The sequence below is a fragment of the Rousettus aegyptiacus genome, unplaced genomic scaffold (assembly GCF_014176215.1).
Source record: "Rousettus aegyptiacus isolate mRouAeg1 unplaced genomic scaffold, mRouAeg1.p scaffold_m13_p_12, whole genome shotgun sequence".
Lineage (NCBI taxonomy): Eukaryota > Metazoa > Chordata > Mammalia > Chiroptera > Pteropodidae > Rousettus > Rousettus aegyptiacus.
This window is the reverse complement of record NW_023416287.1, coordinates 10,119,620-10,139,749: the sequence shown is the minus strand read 5'-3', so window position 1 is coordinate 10,139,749 and position 20,130 is coordinate 10,119,620. Positions and strand designations below refer to the sequence as shown.

The 20,130-nt window shown below is 49.0% G+C and overlaps 1 protein-coding gene across 4 annotated transcripts in view; it reads right to left on the bottom strand.

The window, feature by feature from the left end:
• Positions 1–19,510, bottom strand: part of ELMO2 (engulfment and cell motility 2) — a 33,554-nt gene extending 14,044 nt beyond the window's left edge. For 2 of the 4 annotated variants that reach the window (XM_036229333.1, XM_036229335.1), the window contains exons 1-10: positions 19,427–19,507; positions 17,622–17,709; positions 9,122–9,249; positions 8,793–8,833; positions 8,252–8,324; positions 7,833–7,883; positions 4,504–4,685; positions 2,818–2,917; positions 1,752–1,903; positions 1,067–1,145 (exon numbers count right to left, since the gene is read on the bottom strand). In XM_036229333.1, the coding sequence (XP_036085226.1) occupies positions 1,067–1,145; positions 1,752–1,903; positions 2,818–2,917; positions 4,504–4,685; positions 7,833–7,883; positions 8,252–8,324; positions 8,793–8,833; positions 9,122–9,199 (756 nt within the window). In that variant the 5' untranslated portion in view covers positions 9,200–9,249; positions 17,622–17,709; positions 19,427–19,507. Of the gene's footprint in view, positions 1–1,066; positions 1,146–1,751; positions 1,904–2,817; positions 2,918–4,503; positions 4,686–7,832; positions 7,884–8,251; positions 8,325–8,792; positions 8,834–9,121; positions 9,250–17,621; positions 17,710–19,426 lie in introns of all 4 variants that reach the window. The other 2 variants (XM_016121233.2, XM_036229332.1) reach the window with 2 other exon arrangements.
• Between the last annotated feature and the right edge of the window lie 620 nt (positions 19,511–20,130).

Below are 20,130 nucleotides of genomic sequence, written 5' to 3'. Positions count from 1 at the left end.
ATGCTCCTGGTTCCCCCACTCGGAACCACCAAGAGCTTGGTACATGATCCCCTGCCGATTTCAACTTAATGAGCCCAGGGCGCTGACAGAGAGCTAAAGCCTGTCTTTTGTACCCCACTTGGGCTTTTACCAGATAAATCTCAAATGTTAGTGGTGGAAGGGCCCTCAGAGACTTTTTAACCTGGCCCTTTCATTGCACAGAAAGAGAAACTGAGGCCTGAAGAGGTCAAAGCACGATTCCGGCCAGCGGCAGGAAAAGTCCTTAACCTCGGGGCCCTGACTCTTTGGGTCAATGCTCTTCGCACGGCCCAGCTGATTCCTGGTGTCCTCACTTGTAAAAGAGGGGTCTGATTTTTCTTCTGACATCCTTGTGACATAAATGGGGCAGATGCTGATGCTCCCATATTACGGGTGAAGAAACTGGGGTTCGGAGTAGTACAGCCATTTACATAATGCCGCACAGCTAATTAACGGGGGAAGAAGGAAGTTTAGAACCTGGATCGGAGGAGCCTTACACAGGAAGCTTCATGCTGAGCCCCTCCGCTCCTGCTTCCTCTAGTGAGGCTCTCACTTGCTTTGGCCTCTTGCACTCATCAGTGATGCCCAGAGGGTCACCTCTCCCTTCTTGATCTTCTAGCCCAGGGGTTGGCAAACCAAGGTCAAATTAGGCTTGTCGCCTGTTTGTATAGATGAGGACTTACTGGAAGACAGTCACACTTATTTGATTACTTACTGTCTGAGGCTGCTTTTGGCTCCAAAGGTGAGGTTTTACAGTTGTCACATAGACTGTATGGCCCACAAAATGAAAAATATTTACGCTCTGGCCTTTCTGAAGAACCAGTGTGCAGGCCCCTGCTCTGACCTAAGACCTGGCTGGTTTCCCTGCTAGTGCCTCCCTGGGTCTTCCTTAGCGACGCCACTCTGATGGGCTCTGACCACAGAGGGACGGAAGAAAGGACTCGGGAAAATGGCTAGGGCTCTGCTCTCTGCACGGCAAAGGGTAGGCGGATGAGAGTCCCTCTCTTGGAAGAACCCAGAAGAAAAGCTTGAAAAGGCAGCCACAGACCTGTCGCTTGTCCTCGGGAGCCTTCAGAAAAAGTGCGTTAATCAGGGCAATGGCGTAGGTCTGAATTTCCTGGTTGGAGCTGTGTCAATGGAGAGAGAAGGCAGAGGGAGATTAGCAGAGTGACCAGCAAGATGACGCTTAGAGATGGTTCATAAAATCATTCACAGATTGTAATCAAAGAATAATCTGCAGCTCAGTCTCAAAAGCCTTAAAACTGTTCATTCAACAAATACTAATTGAGCTTCTACTTAAAGCAAAGCAGCGGATACAAAGATGATTGGTCTCTGTTCCCAGAGAGCTCAAAGTTTTAATGAGAGACAGATAATAATATATAGTAATGTATTTAAATATAATTATCATAGGTACAAATAGAGACTATTTGGCCTATGGAGGAGAAAGCAATTAATTCTGTCTGGAACCACGGTGGTACAGGAAGATTGGGAAAAACCTCGATTTATCTTAAGAGGCAAGGAGAATTACAGAGGATTTTATGCAGGAGCATAACATGATCAGGTCTGAATTACGGGAGGAATCTGGCAATAGTGTGGAAGAGGTGATGAATGAATGAACAAGCAGACCAGCAGCCTGGAAAATAAGCCAAGCAGAAGTAGGACTGGAAGACTTAAGCAGACTAAGGGGAGAAGAGACCAGACAGGGAAAGCAGGGGGCGGGGTCTCTTACTCACACCTGCAGGTGAGAGATGAGCTGTCCCACAGTGATTTCCTCTGCGATCTTCTGGTACAGACTCTGGCTGTTCAGGACCATGCTCTCCAGGATGGCCAGGGACCTCTGAAGGATGGACACATCTGCCATGGGCTGGCTCACGTACCCTGCAATCTAGAGCCAGAGGGGGCAGACCAGTTAGGAAGCCCAGGGCCCAGGGGAGCTGGACGGCTTAGGTTCCTGATGCTAGCTCATGAAGGCTCTCTCCTCTGAGGCGTGCTGCCCACGTTTGGGCAGCTGTCTCTAGGTCGAGAGTGGTATCTGATTTATGGGCTACCCTGGCCAATGTCCCAGGAATTCCCTCGGTATGGATAACTCAATTTCAAATTACAGTGTCCAGTCAACTGTGTTTCCTCAAAATCTATGAGCTTCTTCCTTTGCTTTCAAAATACGGGTTTGGGTATGAAATAGTTTACTGTGGAAAGAAGAGGATCTTACTGACGCTCGGATACATTTTATCTCCAGGTACTCTTCTCCTGACATACACAGTGTCCCTACATACACGCAGTACAGCAGAGACTTGGAAAGGCAGAAGGGACCTCAAAGTCTCGTCATCTAATCCCTCTTTTCAATCCCCATTACGATATCCTTGACACACTATCATTTCACTTTTACCTGAATACCCCCAGCATTAGGAAGTTCCCAATGTCCCACACCAACAACAGGAGTAATTACAGGTCAATGGACGTATTAGTCATTGGTTTTAGTTCAGTTTTCTGAACTGACACTGCCCCCTCTTGTAGAAGAAAGGAGGGCAAAACTAGAAGTGTCTGCTCCCATCCCGAGTTCAATGTGACAGTCCGAACAGGCTACCCTGCACATTTGTAAACAGAAGGCAGACTTATAAAGGCAAAGGAAATGAACTTTTTTGAGCCACAGGAAGGCCAGAGCTTCAGGATGAGAAATCTGGCGGTGGGGACAGAAGGCCACCCTCACCAGAGTGGCCGGATTGTCCGCATCTCCTCCTAAGCCTGGAGGACAACTGGCGACTGAGGGAGGAGAGAAAGATGGAACATTGGGGGCCTCACCTGCTTAATGAAGGTGATGGAAACCATGTCCCAGGAGACAATGCCATGGTCCATGAGCTCTAAGAAGGCAGTCAGGGTGAATGCCAGCATCTCACTGTAGCTGAGACATGTGCAAAACACACACACACAGTAATACAAAGATTCAGAACCGGGGATGCAGGTGTGGAGGCAGCCACAACAGAGACGGATTTCAGTGTAAGCGCCACACGAGAAGTCGACACAGCCAGCATGCACGCCCAGCCAGGTGTGGAGCAGATTCCGTCCAGGTATCCATCACGGACAACGAAGGTGTTCCTTCTCCACATCGCCTCATCTCAGGGAAACTGAATCACTTATCCATTTCCCAAGAACAAGAAAGATGCCAGACCTTTCTCAAACCTCAGCACTTGGTGGAGGTACCTAAGTAAGGACCTAAGTAAGGAACCTTATGTCCCATGTTCGCTTTTAGGCCACGAAGTAGCAGAGTGCACAAGAAAGAGTACAAACTGTGGACATGGGTTCAATTCCTGTTCAGCTACTTACTAACTATGCAAGTTTTATCTTTTCGAACTTCTATTTCTTCCTCTATAAATCATGTTAGTCTCACAGCGTTCACCTCAGAGGGTTGCTGTGAGGGAAAATGACGATGTATGCAAAGCCCTCAGCATCGTGCTGATGGAGAATACGGATGGAAATGTTTTCTCTCCTGTCTCTCCTCTTTACACAGTTAATCCTTCATACATCTGTAGAGCGCTTTATACTATATCCCCACGTACGGAGCACGTTCAGATCCATTCTCGTTAACAATGCTCCTCATGACGATACTGCACGGCAGGTATTACCCCCACATTAAAGAGGAGGAGACAAAAGCCCCTTGGGGGACTGCAGAACTCCTAGGTCAATGCTGATGACAACTGAACGCTTTAGGATTTTCCAAGACTTAGAGGAAATACCCATGATTAGTTGCTCGGTTTGGCTGAAAATTTCAATAGCCGATCCACTAGCTGAAAGATTTCCCTCTGCCAGCTTAGGCTGCACAGGCTTAGGAGGCAAACCGAACATCTGTTTATTCCCTGCCGACCACGACAAGGCAGTTTCCCACCACATTCGTCTTAACTTTGCAGTGGCGTCAAGACCTCCATGGTGTACTGCGAAGTTCTGGATCTCGTCCTCCCTTGTGAAAACGGGTGGTAGGGAGATGGCGAATGGGAGGGGGTAACTTATGGCAAACAGAGGCAGGTGTGAGTGTGTGAGCGAGTGAGTGTGTGTGCGTGTGTGTGTGGAGTGGGGAGGTGACTGCAGAGGGCGGGAGGCAGGGGGTGGTTAAGAATAGACAGACACCTGTTCTGGTTGATAACAGACAGTCTGCTCACTAAGCTCCATCAGGCCAATCGTCCTCCATAAATTAACAGGGCTGCCATGAGCTGACCGCTCTCCTCCCGACCTCTGTGGCCCCTGCTGTTCTCACTCACTCGGCACAGTACTGTTTTGTACTGTCATGTGACGTGTGAGAGGCCAACCGGACTACAAGATTTAGGACCACGATGGTGAATCGTACCCCTCTGCGTGGGCCCTAGTGCGTGACATATTGCTCTGGATGCAGAAGGTGTTCGACAGACGCATCTGACTCAACGGCAATGAGAGGAGGACGCCCGCGGAGAGCAGTGAACCCGGCAGCCCCTCCAGCAAGCCCTCGGCAGTACTCACTGCGATAAGAGCTTGGTTCCGCTTTCCACCAGCCGCGTCAGCACAACGATGCCATCCATGTTGATGAACTCGGTGGCGAAGGTAACGTCGGCAGAGAGCTTGGCCAGCTCCTTCATGGCATCCAGCCGGGTCTCCATGTTGGACGACTGGGTCCTCTCCATCAGCTGGCGTGCGGCCCGGGACTGTGAAACCAGGGACAAGATACATGCCATCTGCTCCTTGCGGCTGGTTACTGCTCTGCGGATAGCTCTAAGAGGCCTTTCTGTGAACACCCAAGCCTGAGCAGAACTAGTTTTTCTACTGCTAAATAAATGTTTATTGAATCGAGCAGGGAATTACCAGTGTGCTAAGACCAATTGTGTAGTTATCTGTGTAGTTATCTGTAGCCTTTCTGTACCACTCTGGTCTAGGGATTAAAAAAATTCCATAGGAATTTTTGCAGGAATACAAGAGTGATCTGGGAGATGACAGTCCGCTCACCATGGCAAGTCACAGAGAAACCGACACTGGTTCCATATAGGACAGCTTTACATCAATGAAAGCCACCAGACGGTGGAAGAGGTCTCGAAGCAAAGAGTTCTCGGTCACTGGAAGCAATCAAGGAGGATCGAGACAACCGCCTGTCAAAGATGCCATAGAAGGCAGGCCTGCACTGGGTGGCGAATTTAATTTGATGATCCTGAAGGTCCCTTTCAATCCGAAAATGTGATAAGCCTTACAATTTTTTTTTTTTTTAACTTCCTCTCAAAGTCCACATCATTGTTCCTCAAAGTGATAGTCCTGGGGGAACTTTAAGAATCTCAAGGAGCAGGAAGCAGCTAATTTCAAAATAGCTTTTTGAAAATGGTGGCTGGTGGCAGAGCCTCCTCCTAGCGTGCGAACTCTCCCTGCCGCAACGCTCACCTCTGTTCTGCGAGCCACAGCTACGGTTCCCCCGCTGGTGTTCGCTCGTCTTTCCTTTTGCTGAACTTATTAAATTTACAGTCAGTGCCTCACAATTTTCCGTTTCATCATTCTCTATTTCTAGTGCGTTCACTTAATGTCCTCAGTCGGAATGGAAGAGTCTTGAAAGCGAAAATGGTCCTGTGGTCTTTATTTTTTTCTCGCAGTGCTAAGCGAGTGGCTGAGGCCAGTTCCTGCTGCCAGCCGAGGAGTCGGGCCCGTTCTTCTCTCTCCCCTTTGCTTCTCCTGTCTCTATCATAAAGATGGCCCTTTAACAGCACGCTGCTCTCAACGATACAGAAATCCTTCAAGATCTCCACGGTGGAGAAAATGTGCGCCAGGAGAAAAGGTCGCAGGAGGGACCAATTTGAAGAGCACTGGTCCGCATCACACTTAGGAACTTCCAACTCCAGATGTTAATTTTCCTCCTTCTGGGTGGCTGCGTCCCGCACCAGAGAGGCATGCTCCTGGGAAAGTCTACTGCTCCGTGCAAGAGGTCTGTCTGTACAAGCTTCGGCACGTCTATAAAAGCGAGTAACTCCCAGACTGTCATATTAAATTAGCAGAGCTTAGAGGAGAATAGCGAAGTCCTCAAGATGAGTTCAGGAGAAGAGAAGCAGAAGAGCATGATGGTAAGAATACCTGCCTAGAGTCCGGCAGACCTGGGTTTGACAGCCAGCCCTGCTCTGTTGAAGTGGTGTGACAAGTGACAAGTTTTTTCGCCTAAGTCTCGGTTTCCTTGTCTGCACAATGGGGCTACCAAGAGCACCTATCTCATCAGGCGTTTGTCAGGATTAAAGGATACAACATTATGCAAAGTATTTAGCAAAACGCAGGTGTTTAGTAAATGTCAGCTGTTATTACTCCATGCCGCCCTTCCTCGCAGGTGAACCAGCCTCTCTCATCAAGAAAACACATGCAGCACACCCTTGATTTTCTAGCAGCGCTTCTGCAAACGTCCCGGAGTTACTCCATTTCCACTGTCCTCAGGGGCTGAGCAGCGAGGGCGAATCCCTCCACCTGGGCTTTGGGTCTCCCCTGTCCGGACCCAGGAAGGTCCTGTTCCATTAACTACCCGCTCGTTCCTGTGCTGTCGACCTTCCACTCTTCCATGTTAACATTATTTTCAAGGACACATATAAAAACTGCAACAGAAGTTAACAGCTGCGAAGGGTCGGAAGACGCGGGGAACTGGGTAGGTGAGGGATGGGAGTGGGAGGAAGACCTTTCACTGTAGCTTTGTCAAAACTTTTTTATTTTTTTGAAACATACGAATATTTTACCTTTTTAAAAACACATCTTTGCGACTCCACATTTCCAAGTTACCCTTCTCCATCTCCTTCCTTTTATAACCAAGCAGCTTGATAATACGGTAAACTCAAGGTTCTCAGTTTTTATCTCTTTTTGCTCAACCCACTGCAATCTGGCTGTCACCCTACCAAAATGGTTTTCGGGAAGCTCACCAGAGACTGACTGACTTCCTCGGTCAAGGTACAGCCTTCCTGCTCTCAGTTTACTGTATCTTTCGGCCCTCGCAGACCACACCTTCCGCCACCCTGACACCACCCCTGCCTTCGGCTCCGAAGACATTTCCCGCTCCTGGTTTTCGTCCTACTCTTCTGGTGGCTTCCTCAGTGACCTTTAAGGGCTGCTCTCACAGAAATCAGGGGCCGTCCCGGATTCTCCCGTTCCCTTCCACATCTGTACTCATCCAGTTTACCTCTGACTGTTCTTCATGCCCACCCTTTCGTCTCCCCTGCCGCTTGCCTTTGTGGGCTGTTAACACTCCTGGGTAGTTTCTTAAAGATCCCTCCTGCCGCCAACCTTCCTTTTTTCAGCCCATCTTCCGCCATGTCACTAAAGTGATCTTTCTAAAATATAAATCCAAGCACAATACACCTTCCTGCTTAAATCTTTTAGTGCCCCCACATGCCCGCCTCGATAAAATCCAAACCCCCATGCGGGCCACCCAGGAACCTTCAGCGTCTGGCTTCTCGCCGACTGCCGCAGGCCCTCAGCCAGGCAGCACCTGCCTTCCCCAAAGCACGCTCTGGAACACTTTCCACTTTCTTCTTTCTCAGGCTAATTTCTGCTTATCCTTCAGCACCTGAGCTACGCGTTCCCTTCTCTGGGAAGCCTGTCTAGGAATCCTCGGGCTGAGTTGGGTGGTCCCTTTTCTGAGTTCTTACAGCTCCCTAAGCAACTTTCTGTCAAGACCCCTGAGAGAGGTCTTGTATTGTATTTGTTTACTCCTAAGCAGGCTGTAAGAGTAAAGAATGACTTTTTAATCTCCATTGTCTCAGTTTCTAGAATAAAGTCTGGCCCATGGTAGATGTTTACATACGCTTGTTATATAAATTAATTCTGAAGGAAAGGAGAGTACGTACCGGGGAGATAGCCAGCTGTAAGATTGTTCCATTCTTAATGTCACTGCGAGTCTGGGGAGCGAAAGAAAAAAAGAGTAACCAAGATAAAATATGAAGACTCTGTAAGCAAGCCGAACAACAACTTTTTATCGTTTTTAAAGCAGTTGTAACTCAGACTCGCAGTCAGGCCCTCTTCTGCTTGCATCTTGACAAAGAACTTCTAAGATTCCCTTCCAGCACCTTGGGCTCTCAGGAAGTGAAAGCCGCGGTGTTCCAGCCCTGACAGGAGAACAAGGCCTGGCTCCCTCATCTGCCCAGGAAGCAGCTCTTCCCCCAGGTAGTGGATGCTCCCCGGACGGAGGTTAGGTAAACAGCGTGGTCTCCCTGGGTGGTTCACTTCACAGAAAGGCCTATGTTGACTTGCTTCTCCTTTTACTGACCTGTTCCGTGATGTAGAGCTGGGGCCCGTCTGCATAACGCAGGGTGTAATACTCTGGATTCGGCAATGACCACCTACATAAGAGAAAAATGGTAGAGCCCATTGGGCCATTCCTCCCAAAGCTGCAAATAAATCATTTTCAGTAAAGTTGCTCATGGGATTGAGTAGTCTGTTTGGAGGACAGGGGTTAAAAAAAAAAAACAAAAAACAAAGCTTTACGGTGAGATGTGGAAAAAACAACCTCCACAGCCTTTTTTTGTAAGATAATCATCACGAAAAGGCAGTACATACAATTGAGGGTGGAGCACCATACAACTCAGGTTACACCAGGACCTCGGGGAGGGCATTCCTGGACTTAAAGGAAAAACTAAAGGCTGGCCGGAGCTCTAAGGGATGTCCTCATCAGCTCTATTTCCTTCATAAGACAACGATACACAAAAGCCCCATCCTGGGGACCTGACTAGCTGGAGACCTTTCCAGGTCTGGCTGTGCAACTTTACTCTTCAGCTTGCCACTGTCCAAAACAAGGAGTTTCAACTTACCCATCACAAACTTCCTTGATGACGGATGCCAGGGGCCGTTTCTGAAAGAAAGAGAACGACCCTTCGACCACATCCTATTTGTGCCAAGGCTCTGACGAGAGGGGAGGCCAGGCAAGATGAACCTGCGGCCTGCGCGTGGACTTCTTCCTGGACACCTTTTGTGGAAGAGACAGCCTCTCCCAAGCCTTGGTGACCAACCTTCCACAGGATGGGGCAGGTCTCAGCTTGCCTTTGCTGATGTCAGTGGTCCCCAACCCTGAAGACACCCTCTGCCACACGCTTCCCAGACCCCTCTCCTTGCACCACTGCTTCTCATTCTGGGAGCTTACCTGGTCGATTTCAAGGAGCTGAGCATTAGCACCCGGCCACTCGATGGCCACTTTGACGATGTCTGATGGTGGCGGCATCGTTCCTAATGGGCCCTACTTCTCCAAGACACACACACAGAGACGGCTGCCTGGGGAGAAGGAATGAGAAAGAAGGAAAAAGTCACAGCGTTTACCTTTACTGTTCGCTCTCGTTAGATATTTTGGAGGATAAGCAGACAGACGGTGTCCAGAGGAACACACGGAACTACTTCGTTTGAATTTTTCTAGATCACACCACAGTCTCTCCTTGGGTTTTCGTCTCTTTAGATTGAATCGTCAGGTAGAAATGGGACAAAGCTATCTATCAACCGCCGATCAGCCAGCAGCAAGATCCGCCAATGTGCTACTTCAGTTCAAGGGTCAGGAGGACTCTGCGGTACGACAGTGTATTTACTGCAAACTCCTGTCTTGGGACCTTGAGAGAGAGAAGCGTATGCTCTGAGACCGGAACGAACAGACACAGCCTTTTCTTGGTTGAGCAGCTAGCTGGGGGAGCCAGCCTACTTCTGTGCAGTCAATCTGGGAAGATCCCAGCGTCAGCGGGACCCGGCCACATGTTCTCTTGCCTCCTCCCTAGTTATTGCCGCCACTCCTTCCCCTTCAAAGGACACAGTGTGGAGCCTCCTCTGTGTGGGATGATGCAGAGTTCAGAGAATGGGGATGAGAACTGGGACAGGAAATGCTATTTTAGTCCTTACTGCCAAGGGCAAGAGCTGCTGAGAGCTCGAGCGTAGGGAGGTGAGGGGACCCTCGCACAAAGGCCCCTCTATAGGAGGACGAGGGTTTGGAAGTACCCTTGACCCCCTCCCTCTCTTCTCTACAAAATAAAGGAAAATAAATCATTGGAACAAGTCTGGAAGATGGGCCCATGTGACCTGTATCCTAGGCAACTCTGCCAGCGTAGCGGTATTCCAAGCGGCAGCTAAAGCATTCTCTCTCCAAGGTCTGGTGGAGGGAGGCCACTCGACCGATGGATTATTTCATGTACATTTACACCCCTTGCCTACAGGTTTAGGAGAGGCCTCTCTCAATGAAAAAGACCTTCCTCCTGCACCGCCAGGTTTAGCCACTCACCCACAAGCCACGCTTCACTGAGGGACACCGCCTGCCTCTGCCGCGACATGCAGCGTGGCTGCTGCTCAGCTGTGCGTCGTTCCTGTGCGCTATCAATTTTTCGGCCCAAATACAAATGTCAGCTCTCACAGCCTCGTAATATGGGTGAAAGGGTGTAAAAATCCCTTCCCCTACAAACCACAGGGCTCGGAAAGAGGGAAGCTTTCACGACCATTTCCTGCTCAGGGGAGGCTGCTTAGGAAGTTGGTGGTCAAAAATGCCAGCATTTCCAGAACATGACAATGTAAAAAAGATGGTTCTCAACGTGCTTTCGCGTACGTTGTTGAACCTTCCCAGCAACCTTGTGAATTTGGCAGAATAGGATCATTACCACCCTTTGAAGATGACAAATGAAGCTCAGAGTTTGGTTAAGTTGCCCAAGTTCACCAAGCTAACAAGTAGTGAAGGGGACAGAACGTGGAGCTGACTTTGGCTAATGCTCTTCCCCTCTCTCCTGAGCTGGCCTGAATTTCCGTTCATTGCAACTAAAGCAAGCCTGAAGGGACTGACGTGGGCTGGCCTAACGGCTCCTAAAGCTTCCACAATTTTTTTGCGGCTCCAAGCAGAATTTTCCTTGTGTACTTTTTATGTGCCTAGACACGCACGGGCCTCTGAATAGAAACTGGCCCCATGAGAATCATCCCTAGTTGAAGTGCTCCCTTCTAGTGGCACAGGGAGGCAGGGGCAGTGCCATGAATCTCTGGGGGCCCGGGGCAGGCGTCCTTATCCCTACTGGGAAATCTGCCATAATTAAGGATGCAACTGCCAGCTGTGAGATCATTTTAAAAATTGAGATAGCATTTATATACAATAAAACGCACAGAGCTTACGTGTATATAATATAGGTACGTGCGTGTGTGCGTGCGTGTGTATATATACACGCACACACGTATACGTACACACACACACACACACACACACAAAATAAAAACACAAAGACACACCTCCTGTAACCGCCACCCAAAACAAGCCTTTGAACATTTCATTACGTTAGAAAATGCCTTGCTACCTCTTTCCAGTCTATCCCCCACCTTCCAGCTCTCCAAGAGTCAACTTCTTTCCGACTTCTAACACCAGATGTTACCTTTGTCTGTTTTTGTACTTTATGTACATGAATGGAACAACATGGCTTCTTAGACCATTTGTCATCTAGTTCGGTTCTTGTTTTAAAAATAAGTGGGGGTGCAGTAGAAAGAGCACTGGGCTGGGATGAAGAAGCAACTGGGTTCAGAGCTGAAGGGCTCAGGACCTAGTCACGGCTCCATCACTAGGTGTCTGGGTGATGTGCCCCTTTTACCCAAGTATTTTTCTAGTGGGAGATGTGACTGTTGGACTGAAGTATGCCTAAGATGCCTTCCAAGTCCAAACGTCCATATTCTAAAGTAGAACTCAAAAACCTGAATGAGGACTGCTCATTTCAAAGTCCTCATGCTATGCCCTTATTTCAATGGTGCTGCTAAGAAACAAATTACATTTTTTGGAACCTCCTTTCTAGATACCATCTTTGGAGAGAAACAAGCTAAACCTCATTAATTTACAGTTCCACGTTATTTTGACCCCATGTGGCATTTCCTAGGTTCACTGTCTCTTTCTTTATTCGAGTTAGTCCTCGGTGATTCCTGGCTGTTCTAAGAATTCATATCCATTTTAAAGCTTGAAGATCTGCAGCCACCTGGACTATTCAAGAGATGCTGCAAACCCCACTCTCAGAGATTCGGTCCCTTCCCACAAAGCCCACGCGGCCCATGTGCACTGAATGACGCTCTCCCCAGCTGATGGCACAGCTAACAGCACTGGGGTGAACGCTCGATCCTTGCTGGACGAGTCTAATTCTTCTTTCTCTTGAACTTGAAGACAGAGGCTAAGAGAGTGGGATGGCGATGGGCCCTGCAGCAGAAAGGTCACAGCCAACTTCGAGCGGATACCATGGCAAGCCAAAGCCACTCATATGCCAAAGATATGGAGAAGCAAAAACCAAAAGTCTTGGAGAGGAAGCTGCTCTAAGGAAGATTCCAGAAATGTGTAGACAAGTGCAGGCTAGAAACCAGAAGCCACAAAGCCCCAGAAAGAAATGGAAAAAGCCACTGCCTGATGACTTTCCAGATTCCATGGTTACACCTCCCACACTTGGGGTAACTGAAATTGCCCTGTATCCTGCCAATAAAACTCCTTTAAATCAAACTAGCCTGTGTTTCTCTTCATTGCAACTAAAAAGCCTAAGACTAAGATTGACCCCAAGCTCTGAAAGAACTCTAAAGCGAAGGTCGAAACAGGCACAAGATGACAGCATTTGGCAGGTCCCTCGACTAACACTGAATTGATTGATGAAGAGCAAAACCCACGTAGGTAAGTATTGCTGATTTAAACCAGAACAGTTCTATGGTGACTTTATAGCTATCTCTTGTCTATAATAGTTATAGACAAGAGTTGACTGCTCACTTCTACAGTGTTATTTATTAGAGCTGATGTTCATGAGACCCTGAAAATCATCCCCATTTTACAGGTGAGGCAACTGAAGTTCCGATGAGTTGGAAAATTTCCACATGCCTCTTTCCTGTCCCTCCCTCTCATTAAAGAAAGATATCACATCACAACTGGGTCTCAAGGCTGGGTCTCAGGACCTCAAAGTTAGTTCTCTGCCCTCTACATAAAACTCCCTTGGGTGATGAAGACATTACCTGACAATTACATAGCGGTAAGGTATGGTTCCTAAGGATTTTACATATAGTTCATTTAACCCACAGAGCAATCCTGTGTGGTACATTATTACCTCCCAGTTTACAGGTAAGAAAATGGAGACACAGAAGAATGCTCAGCATCACGCAGCTAGAATCTGACCTCCCATCCCCCACCCCCCGCTGCAGTCTGCTGTTGTTTGAAAGCCACATGAGAGCAGGTAGAACTGTACCTGGTCCGTAGCAGGTGCTCAGGGGAAAATTTGGGGTTGCTGTACATGAAGCTAAAGCACACAGAAGCTAAGAGACCCACATAACAAGAGCTCACTGTTGTAACGGATACCGGTACCCCACCGTCTAAGGGGGGTGACCCGCCCTCCCTCACGTGGTTTTTGGTCCTTCGCAATATAGCCACTTGCTATTTCTATGAGGCAGGCAGGCGTGTTCGAACACTTCATTTCTTCGGTATAAGTGCATATTCTCTTCCTTCTTTTGACTGTCAAAACAGCCCTATCCAAGCTTCAAAGCCCGGCTCAGATGCCACTTCCCCTCGGTGCCATTCCTAGCTTTCCCCAGTTTTCCCTAGCAAAATGAAATGGGATAGGAGCCGCAGAGTTCTCACAGCATTCCGTTCATACCCCTGCGAAGGCTCCTGTCCTACCCCGGTCCAGGTGCGCATTTACACCTCCTCTTCTTCACCAGCTCCTCCTCTAGGCCAGGCACAATCCTGCAGTCTCATAACCTAGCACAGCCCTGGGCACACCGTTACAGTTTCATAAGCACCCGTGTCTCCGCAAATCCATTGGCTCTGACTTCCTCGACACCTACGAACGGGGCCGGCTCCGAACGGAGAGGGCCTGACATGAATTGTTCTGGTTGCTTTGTGTTCCCGTCATGTGCCGCCAACTTCCAGTTAACACAGTATTTCCATTGTTTAAAGTTTTCACATCTAACGTTAGAATGTGTCTCACTGGAAAATCAGATTTAGCACCCGACTCCAGTTAAAAGAAAGGGGACATAGCCCCCTGATTTTCTCTCTATAGAAACATCAGGATATAGGAGAATAGAAGTAATGATATTCTCCAGACAATCCTGCCAGGATAAAGGCTCTCCTCGTGGGGAACTCTTCCAGCACTTGTTTGCTCACTCTTTTCATTTTCATTTTAGAAAGGAAGTGGAAATTAGGTCGAAGCAATTCAATAATATTGCAAAATTCTCGGGGTTATAAATAGCCTCTTGCTCCACCACTCAGCAATACTATAGAGTTCAAGAACAAAGAGTCAAGATAAGGGAGCTGCAGCTCCACATTCAGGCCCAGGAGGCAAAGAAATAATATACGCCTTCCAGCTTAAACAACTCTCCATCCCTCTGCCTCCGATGCCCTTGAAAATATTACAGATATAAAGATGACTTGGAAAATTCAAAATGTCACAAAACAGGAGAGAGGCACACACTGATCTGAAGAAGATAATTCTGTAAAACGTGAGAATGAAAGCCCAGGGTTTCCAAGGCAAAGCTGGGGAAACGAGAAAAATAGCAACATCTTTAATGAACCGTTCTCTAAGTGGCTTCCAGAAGGTATACTTCTCAAATCAGCACCGCGGAGCTTTCTCCATCAATCACCCATGCTCAGTGGAGCTGGATTCTGACAGCAGGGTTGGACAGCTCATCTTAAGAAAGGAAGTGAAAGATGATCCCTTCCCATTAATAAGGAATTCAGAATGAAGAATGCCAGCGGTTTCCAGCCGCCCCCCCATAAGGATTGACCGGTGCTTTTTTTGTTCTGTCTTTTGCTTTTGATCCAGTGAAGGAAGTATGGGTAAGTCTGGTTTACGTTTCCGGCAGCAGCACACGGCCACACCAGCCAGGCAACTCGAGGTCACACCCTCTTTCTAATCAAGAACACAATCTCAGCAGAGGCATCTCCTTGAAATCTTCTCATCTGAGAAGTGCCTCAACTTCCCTTAATTCAGACCACTGAATGAGGATGAAGCTGGGGTGCAGAAGAGGGAATTCGGTTGGCGGAGATTCGGATTCTGACATTTGCTGCTAGAAACTCCCAAGAAAGACCATCAGACCTATAGCGACTGAGGTTTCTTCTTTGTGTTGAAATTTGTTGGGCACCGGACTCTCTCAAACTTGTGGTTAAAAGCCACTAGAGAGAACCAAAGTGCAGTGAGAAAGGGTGTGGGGGACAGGGTAACGGGGCTTCTTCCCATTAACATCTACCCTAAGAATCGCCTAGGTCTCCTCTTATCTTGCTTAGAAACCTCCTGTCGTGTTCCTACCCATACAGAATAGAGCTCACACTCCTTAGCAGAGCACTCGGCCTCCTCCAGTGTGGCTCTCAGGGTGGAACTGGCTTTCAGACTCTCCCTTGTAGATGCTCCATCTGTGACACCAGGCCACCTTGTTCCCTCGAACATCAATCTCCTCTAAATCCGTACTTTTGCTCGAGCCCTTATTCCCTTCACCTTGTCCAGCTGACGAATGTCTACTCATCCTTAAAGACCAGCTCGGACAACCACTCCTAGATGTGGATTTCCTAGTCCTCTCATCTCAGGCAAAATCCACTGTGCCCTCGTCTGTGCTCCGTCTTTTACACATCCCTTCACGATCCCACTGACTGATAATTCTCTATGGGGAGTCTCTTCTCTTGCTACCCAAAGTGTGAGCTGCACACCAGTAGCATCCACATTGCCTGGGAGCCTGCAGGAATGCAGACTCACCCACTGAGTCAGAATCTGCCCTTACACAAGACCCGTCCCCCTTACCGGGTGGTTCACACGCACTTTAAAGTTGAAGGAGCAGACTCCGGACAGACCAGTGGTCCTCAGCTGTGGTTCAGCATCACCAGTGCCCACCCACAGTCATTGAAAAACGCCCTCAGGTGATTTTAATGGGCCGTCAGGGTTGAGAGCCACAGTTTCAGGATGGTCAGCAGTCCGAGGACAGGGACTCATCAGGCCTGTCTACCGCCTCGCCTCCTCTTCCCCAAAGTTCGCAGCACAGTGCCCAGGACACAGCCTGTACCCACAGAATTACACACCAAAAACCCTGCAGGATGCCCCCACTTACCTGCCTTTGAAAGAGAATAAAAACACTAACAACAGAGGATTATGCGTTGCCTGGAACTTTGTAAATCTCTAACTACAATAATGAGGAGACGGGTTTAGAAGGGGTCAGTGTTTACAGATCACTTGCCTCGGTTTTTGGAAATGAAACAGAAACTGAGATGGAAAATACACATGAACTTTAAGCGACCGTTTCCCTTCAACAGACTGCCACGGTTGCAGCAGGGAGGCAGGGCTTGTCCATGGTTGGAGAGTGGTGAGCTAAGAGTCCTGTGTTACAAGTGAAATTCCGGGCTGTGGGCCTGACTCCTTCAACACTGACCATAACAACACGGCACTGTTCTCGTCGTACAATCGGGCCAAACCCTCCCATTTTATAAATAAGGGAACCGAGGTCCAGAGGAGTTGGCAAGGCCACACCACCAGTTAGAGACAAAAGAAGGCCTAGGCTCCCACTTCTGGGTTTGTTTCCCCCAACTGCCCAGCTTTGCCCTGAGCTCAAGCCTCTCTGGATCTCAGGTTCTGATCTTCATGGGAAGGCTGGACAAGACTTTTTCTGAGGTCTCTTCCAACCTTGACCTCTCAGTGAGACCGTATAGCTAAACAGGAGCTTGTGTTCTAGAGTGGGACAGACCTGGATTTGGATCCCAGCTCTAACAAGTCCCTTATCTGTAAAATGGGGATTAGAATCAGCCCTACTCTATAAAGTTGTGAATGTTAAGTAGGATAATATGTGTAAATCACTTAAGCATAATACCTGACACAGAGTAAGCAGAATTCCAACTGTGTGAACTTGAAGAAGCTGCAAAAACATTGTAACCATGTTTTCCCAGTGCAAAAAAAAAAAAGCCCTATCTGCCAGGATGAAGTATACAGATGACAAAATGAGAAAACATATGAGAAGGCAATAAAATCAACAAAAAAAGCAAAGCACTGCTCATGTTGTTCTATTATTATTATTTTCTTCCAGCAGAAGAACCTTGGAGAGTTTTAATCTAGTTCCAGAGCAGTGGTCAATACAATGACACATAGTAGGTGCTCGACAAATCTTTTCTAGTCACTTAAATAAAATTAGCATATCTGATGGAGTTACAAATTCAAATGCGGTGAGCAGCCAGGCAGGTAAGTAAATAAGCTAAGCAGCATCTATTCAGGAACTGTGACAAACTGCAAAGTACCCGCCCTGCCTAGAAATTCAAATTCAACACTTTAAACGCATTACACAGCTTGGTGTAGAAGGCCGCCCTGGACCCACTGATTCTGGTTCTTCATCACACCACGCGGTATCCAATCATTTTGTGATGTGGTCTTGCCTTTCCAAGTACATGAAAAGCATCCTGAAGATGAAGGCTGTGACTTATATCCATCCCCCGGTCATCCTAAATGGCCTAGAACGGTGCTGGCCTCATGGGAGTGAGGGCCTCACTCAGTGAGCAGTTGTGGAACTGAAAAGCCAGAGTGTTAAATCAACCCTAGGACTCCCAGCACCTCTGAGATGCTGCAGGGTGTGCACGTTTATCTACCCAGATCCTAGGACCAGGCTGAGCTGGTACAGGCTGTGCTGATATATGGTGACTGGGTCAAAAAAAAAAGACTTGCCTTTCAGGTTTTTCCTTCAACTGCATCAAATATGCTTGTTCCTGAGCCACCTAGGCAGGTGGTACTGATGTATCCAGACACATTATCCCTGCATGGAACAAGACAGAATATACAGTATGCCCACAAGTGCCACTGTTTTCAAGAAGTTCAGTCTCTACTTCCTGCAGCCCCAAACTTCTCTGGCACCTCCTGGGCGCAGCACAGGGTATAGAAAGACCCGGACTCCAGGTTACCAGATGGGGGTCCTGGCCCTAATCTTGCCACTTCCACTCACAAACTCTAGGATGATCGCTGGCAGGCAGTGTAACTTTTAGGAGCTTCATTATTTTTATTAGTGAAGTAGAGACAACAATAATTACCTCAAAAGATCCTAGTGGGGATTAAATGCCACAGGTATATAAAGCTCCTAGCACTGCACGGCCCAGCACAGTAGCCAATAGATAGTGTGTGTGGCTATTGAGCGCTTGAAATATGGTACCATGAACTGAGATGGGCTATCTGTACAATACACAAAAGTATTCCAGTGCTGGCTTCCTGCCCCCCCTGGAAGAACATCAGGGACCACGACTCACACCCCCTTCCTCCTGCCAAAGCCCAGTCCTCCATTCACTTTTTAAATAAATATTTACAGTTCCCGGCCTTGTGAAAGCTGCTGGAGCTACAAGAAGCAAAAGCAGACACTATCTTCTTCTTTGTGGACCTTACTGGCATAAACAGACACTAATTTAATAGATGTAACACTGTAGTTGTGCAAGTGTTGTGAAGGAGAAGTACAGAGGGTGATGAAAGTGGGGAATTCACTTGATGGGGGAGTCAGGGACCTTGGATGCCTCTGGAGGAAGTGATACTTGAGTGGAGATTTGAAGGATGAAGTGTTAACTGGACTAAGCTAGGTGAGCAGAGACGCCCAGGGAAAGAAACTCTAAATGTAAAAACCCTGAGTGGGGCCAGAGCCTGGTTTGTAGTATGAGGAGAGTATTGAGCAAGAGGGATTAGTAAACTGAGACGAGGGAGAGGTCGTCGGGCCAAATCTCCATAGCTGGGGTGAAGATCTGGGGCTGACCCTGCAAGAGGTGGGAAGCCCGCCAGTTTTAAGCAGCGGAGTGTTCAGATCTGATCTGCATTTTGAAAAGATCCCTCTGGCCACGGTGCGAGGCCCACAGGACAGAGGGCCGAGTGCATGTGTGCAGATCAGTTAGAACACTGGAACAGTCTAGAAAAGAGGAGAGAGAGGCCTGAACTGAGGGGGAAGCGGCAGAGATGTAAAATAGATGAATTGCGAGCTACAGAGCCAGCCGGATCCACGGGGCGGGGTGATGAGCAGTGTGTGTGCTGGGGAGTGGGGGGTAGGGAGAGGTGGCGATGTCAAGAAACACAGGGCTTCGGCTGTGTGCTACCCAGCCCCAAACACTCCCCGAGCTCCTATAGAGCCCTCTCCCATCCTGCGCCTCTGCCATCTCCTCCCTCTCCCATCCTCTCGTCGCGCCCCCGGGTTCCATCCTCCTACCCTCCTCCTTGCTCAGACCCGCTGCTCGAGGCCTGACCCGCCCTCTTTCCCACCTGACGCCTCTTCCCCGTCCGGGACCCGGTGCCCCTCTAGCCCGGCGGACCCAGCTGGGCCGCGACCCCTCGAGGGACTGCCGAACTGGCGCGGTGGAGCCCTCTCCAACTCCTCAGCCCCCAGGGCAGGAGCACGCCGCAGCCTCCAGCCCCCTTCCCAACCTGGCCTCTCCTTGCTGCTTCCTTCGGCCAAACCCCTCTTGGCGGCCCGCCATGCCCGGGCCTCCGCGGTGCCCCTTACTCACCGAGGCACGGACCGAGGCCCAGCTCCCGCGCCCAGGTCTCGCCGCCCGGCTCTTCCAGCCTCCGCCCGCCCCGCCTTCCCGGGACCCCGCCCCGCGCAGGCCTACTCAGGCTTCTATTGCTCCGTTTCGCCGTCACGCTGAATTCTCTTTCTTTCATTGGGTTGTTTGCCTGTTACTCAAGTGAGGGCGGGCCCAGCTGTCGGGGAAAACGCCGGTTGTCCCCGCCCCCCAGCGGAGGCCTCTTAAAGAAACAGGCTGCTTCTGCTAGCTCCCAAACCCTTCCTCTTCCCCGCGGGCTATGGGATAAAGAAAAACGGATTTCTCAGCAAATGCGAAAGGCAGCAATTTTTTCTTTTTCCTCTCAAACTTTTTTTTTTTTTGGCACAGTCCGGGAGTGAAGGAAAAGGCTTTGATTCCTTGTGATAAGTCAGTTTTTGAGGGCTAAGCTTGTCCTCTGGTGACGCTCAGCCCCGTGCCCAGGGGGCATTATAACACACACTCAATAGTGAGAATAACTGAGTGGGAGGTGACAGTCGTGTCAGAGGCTGTGAGCAGCCTCGGCTGCTCACCATCAAGATTGAGCTAATTATACCAACACCCAGGGCTGACCGTGGGCGCTGAGCAGAGGCAGAGGGGTACGACTCAGCTATACTGCTGGTAGAGAGACCCGTGGGCGGTGGCATTCGTCACTGCACCTGCGATTG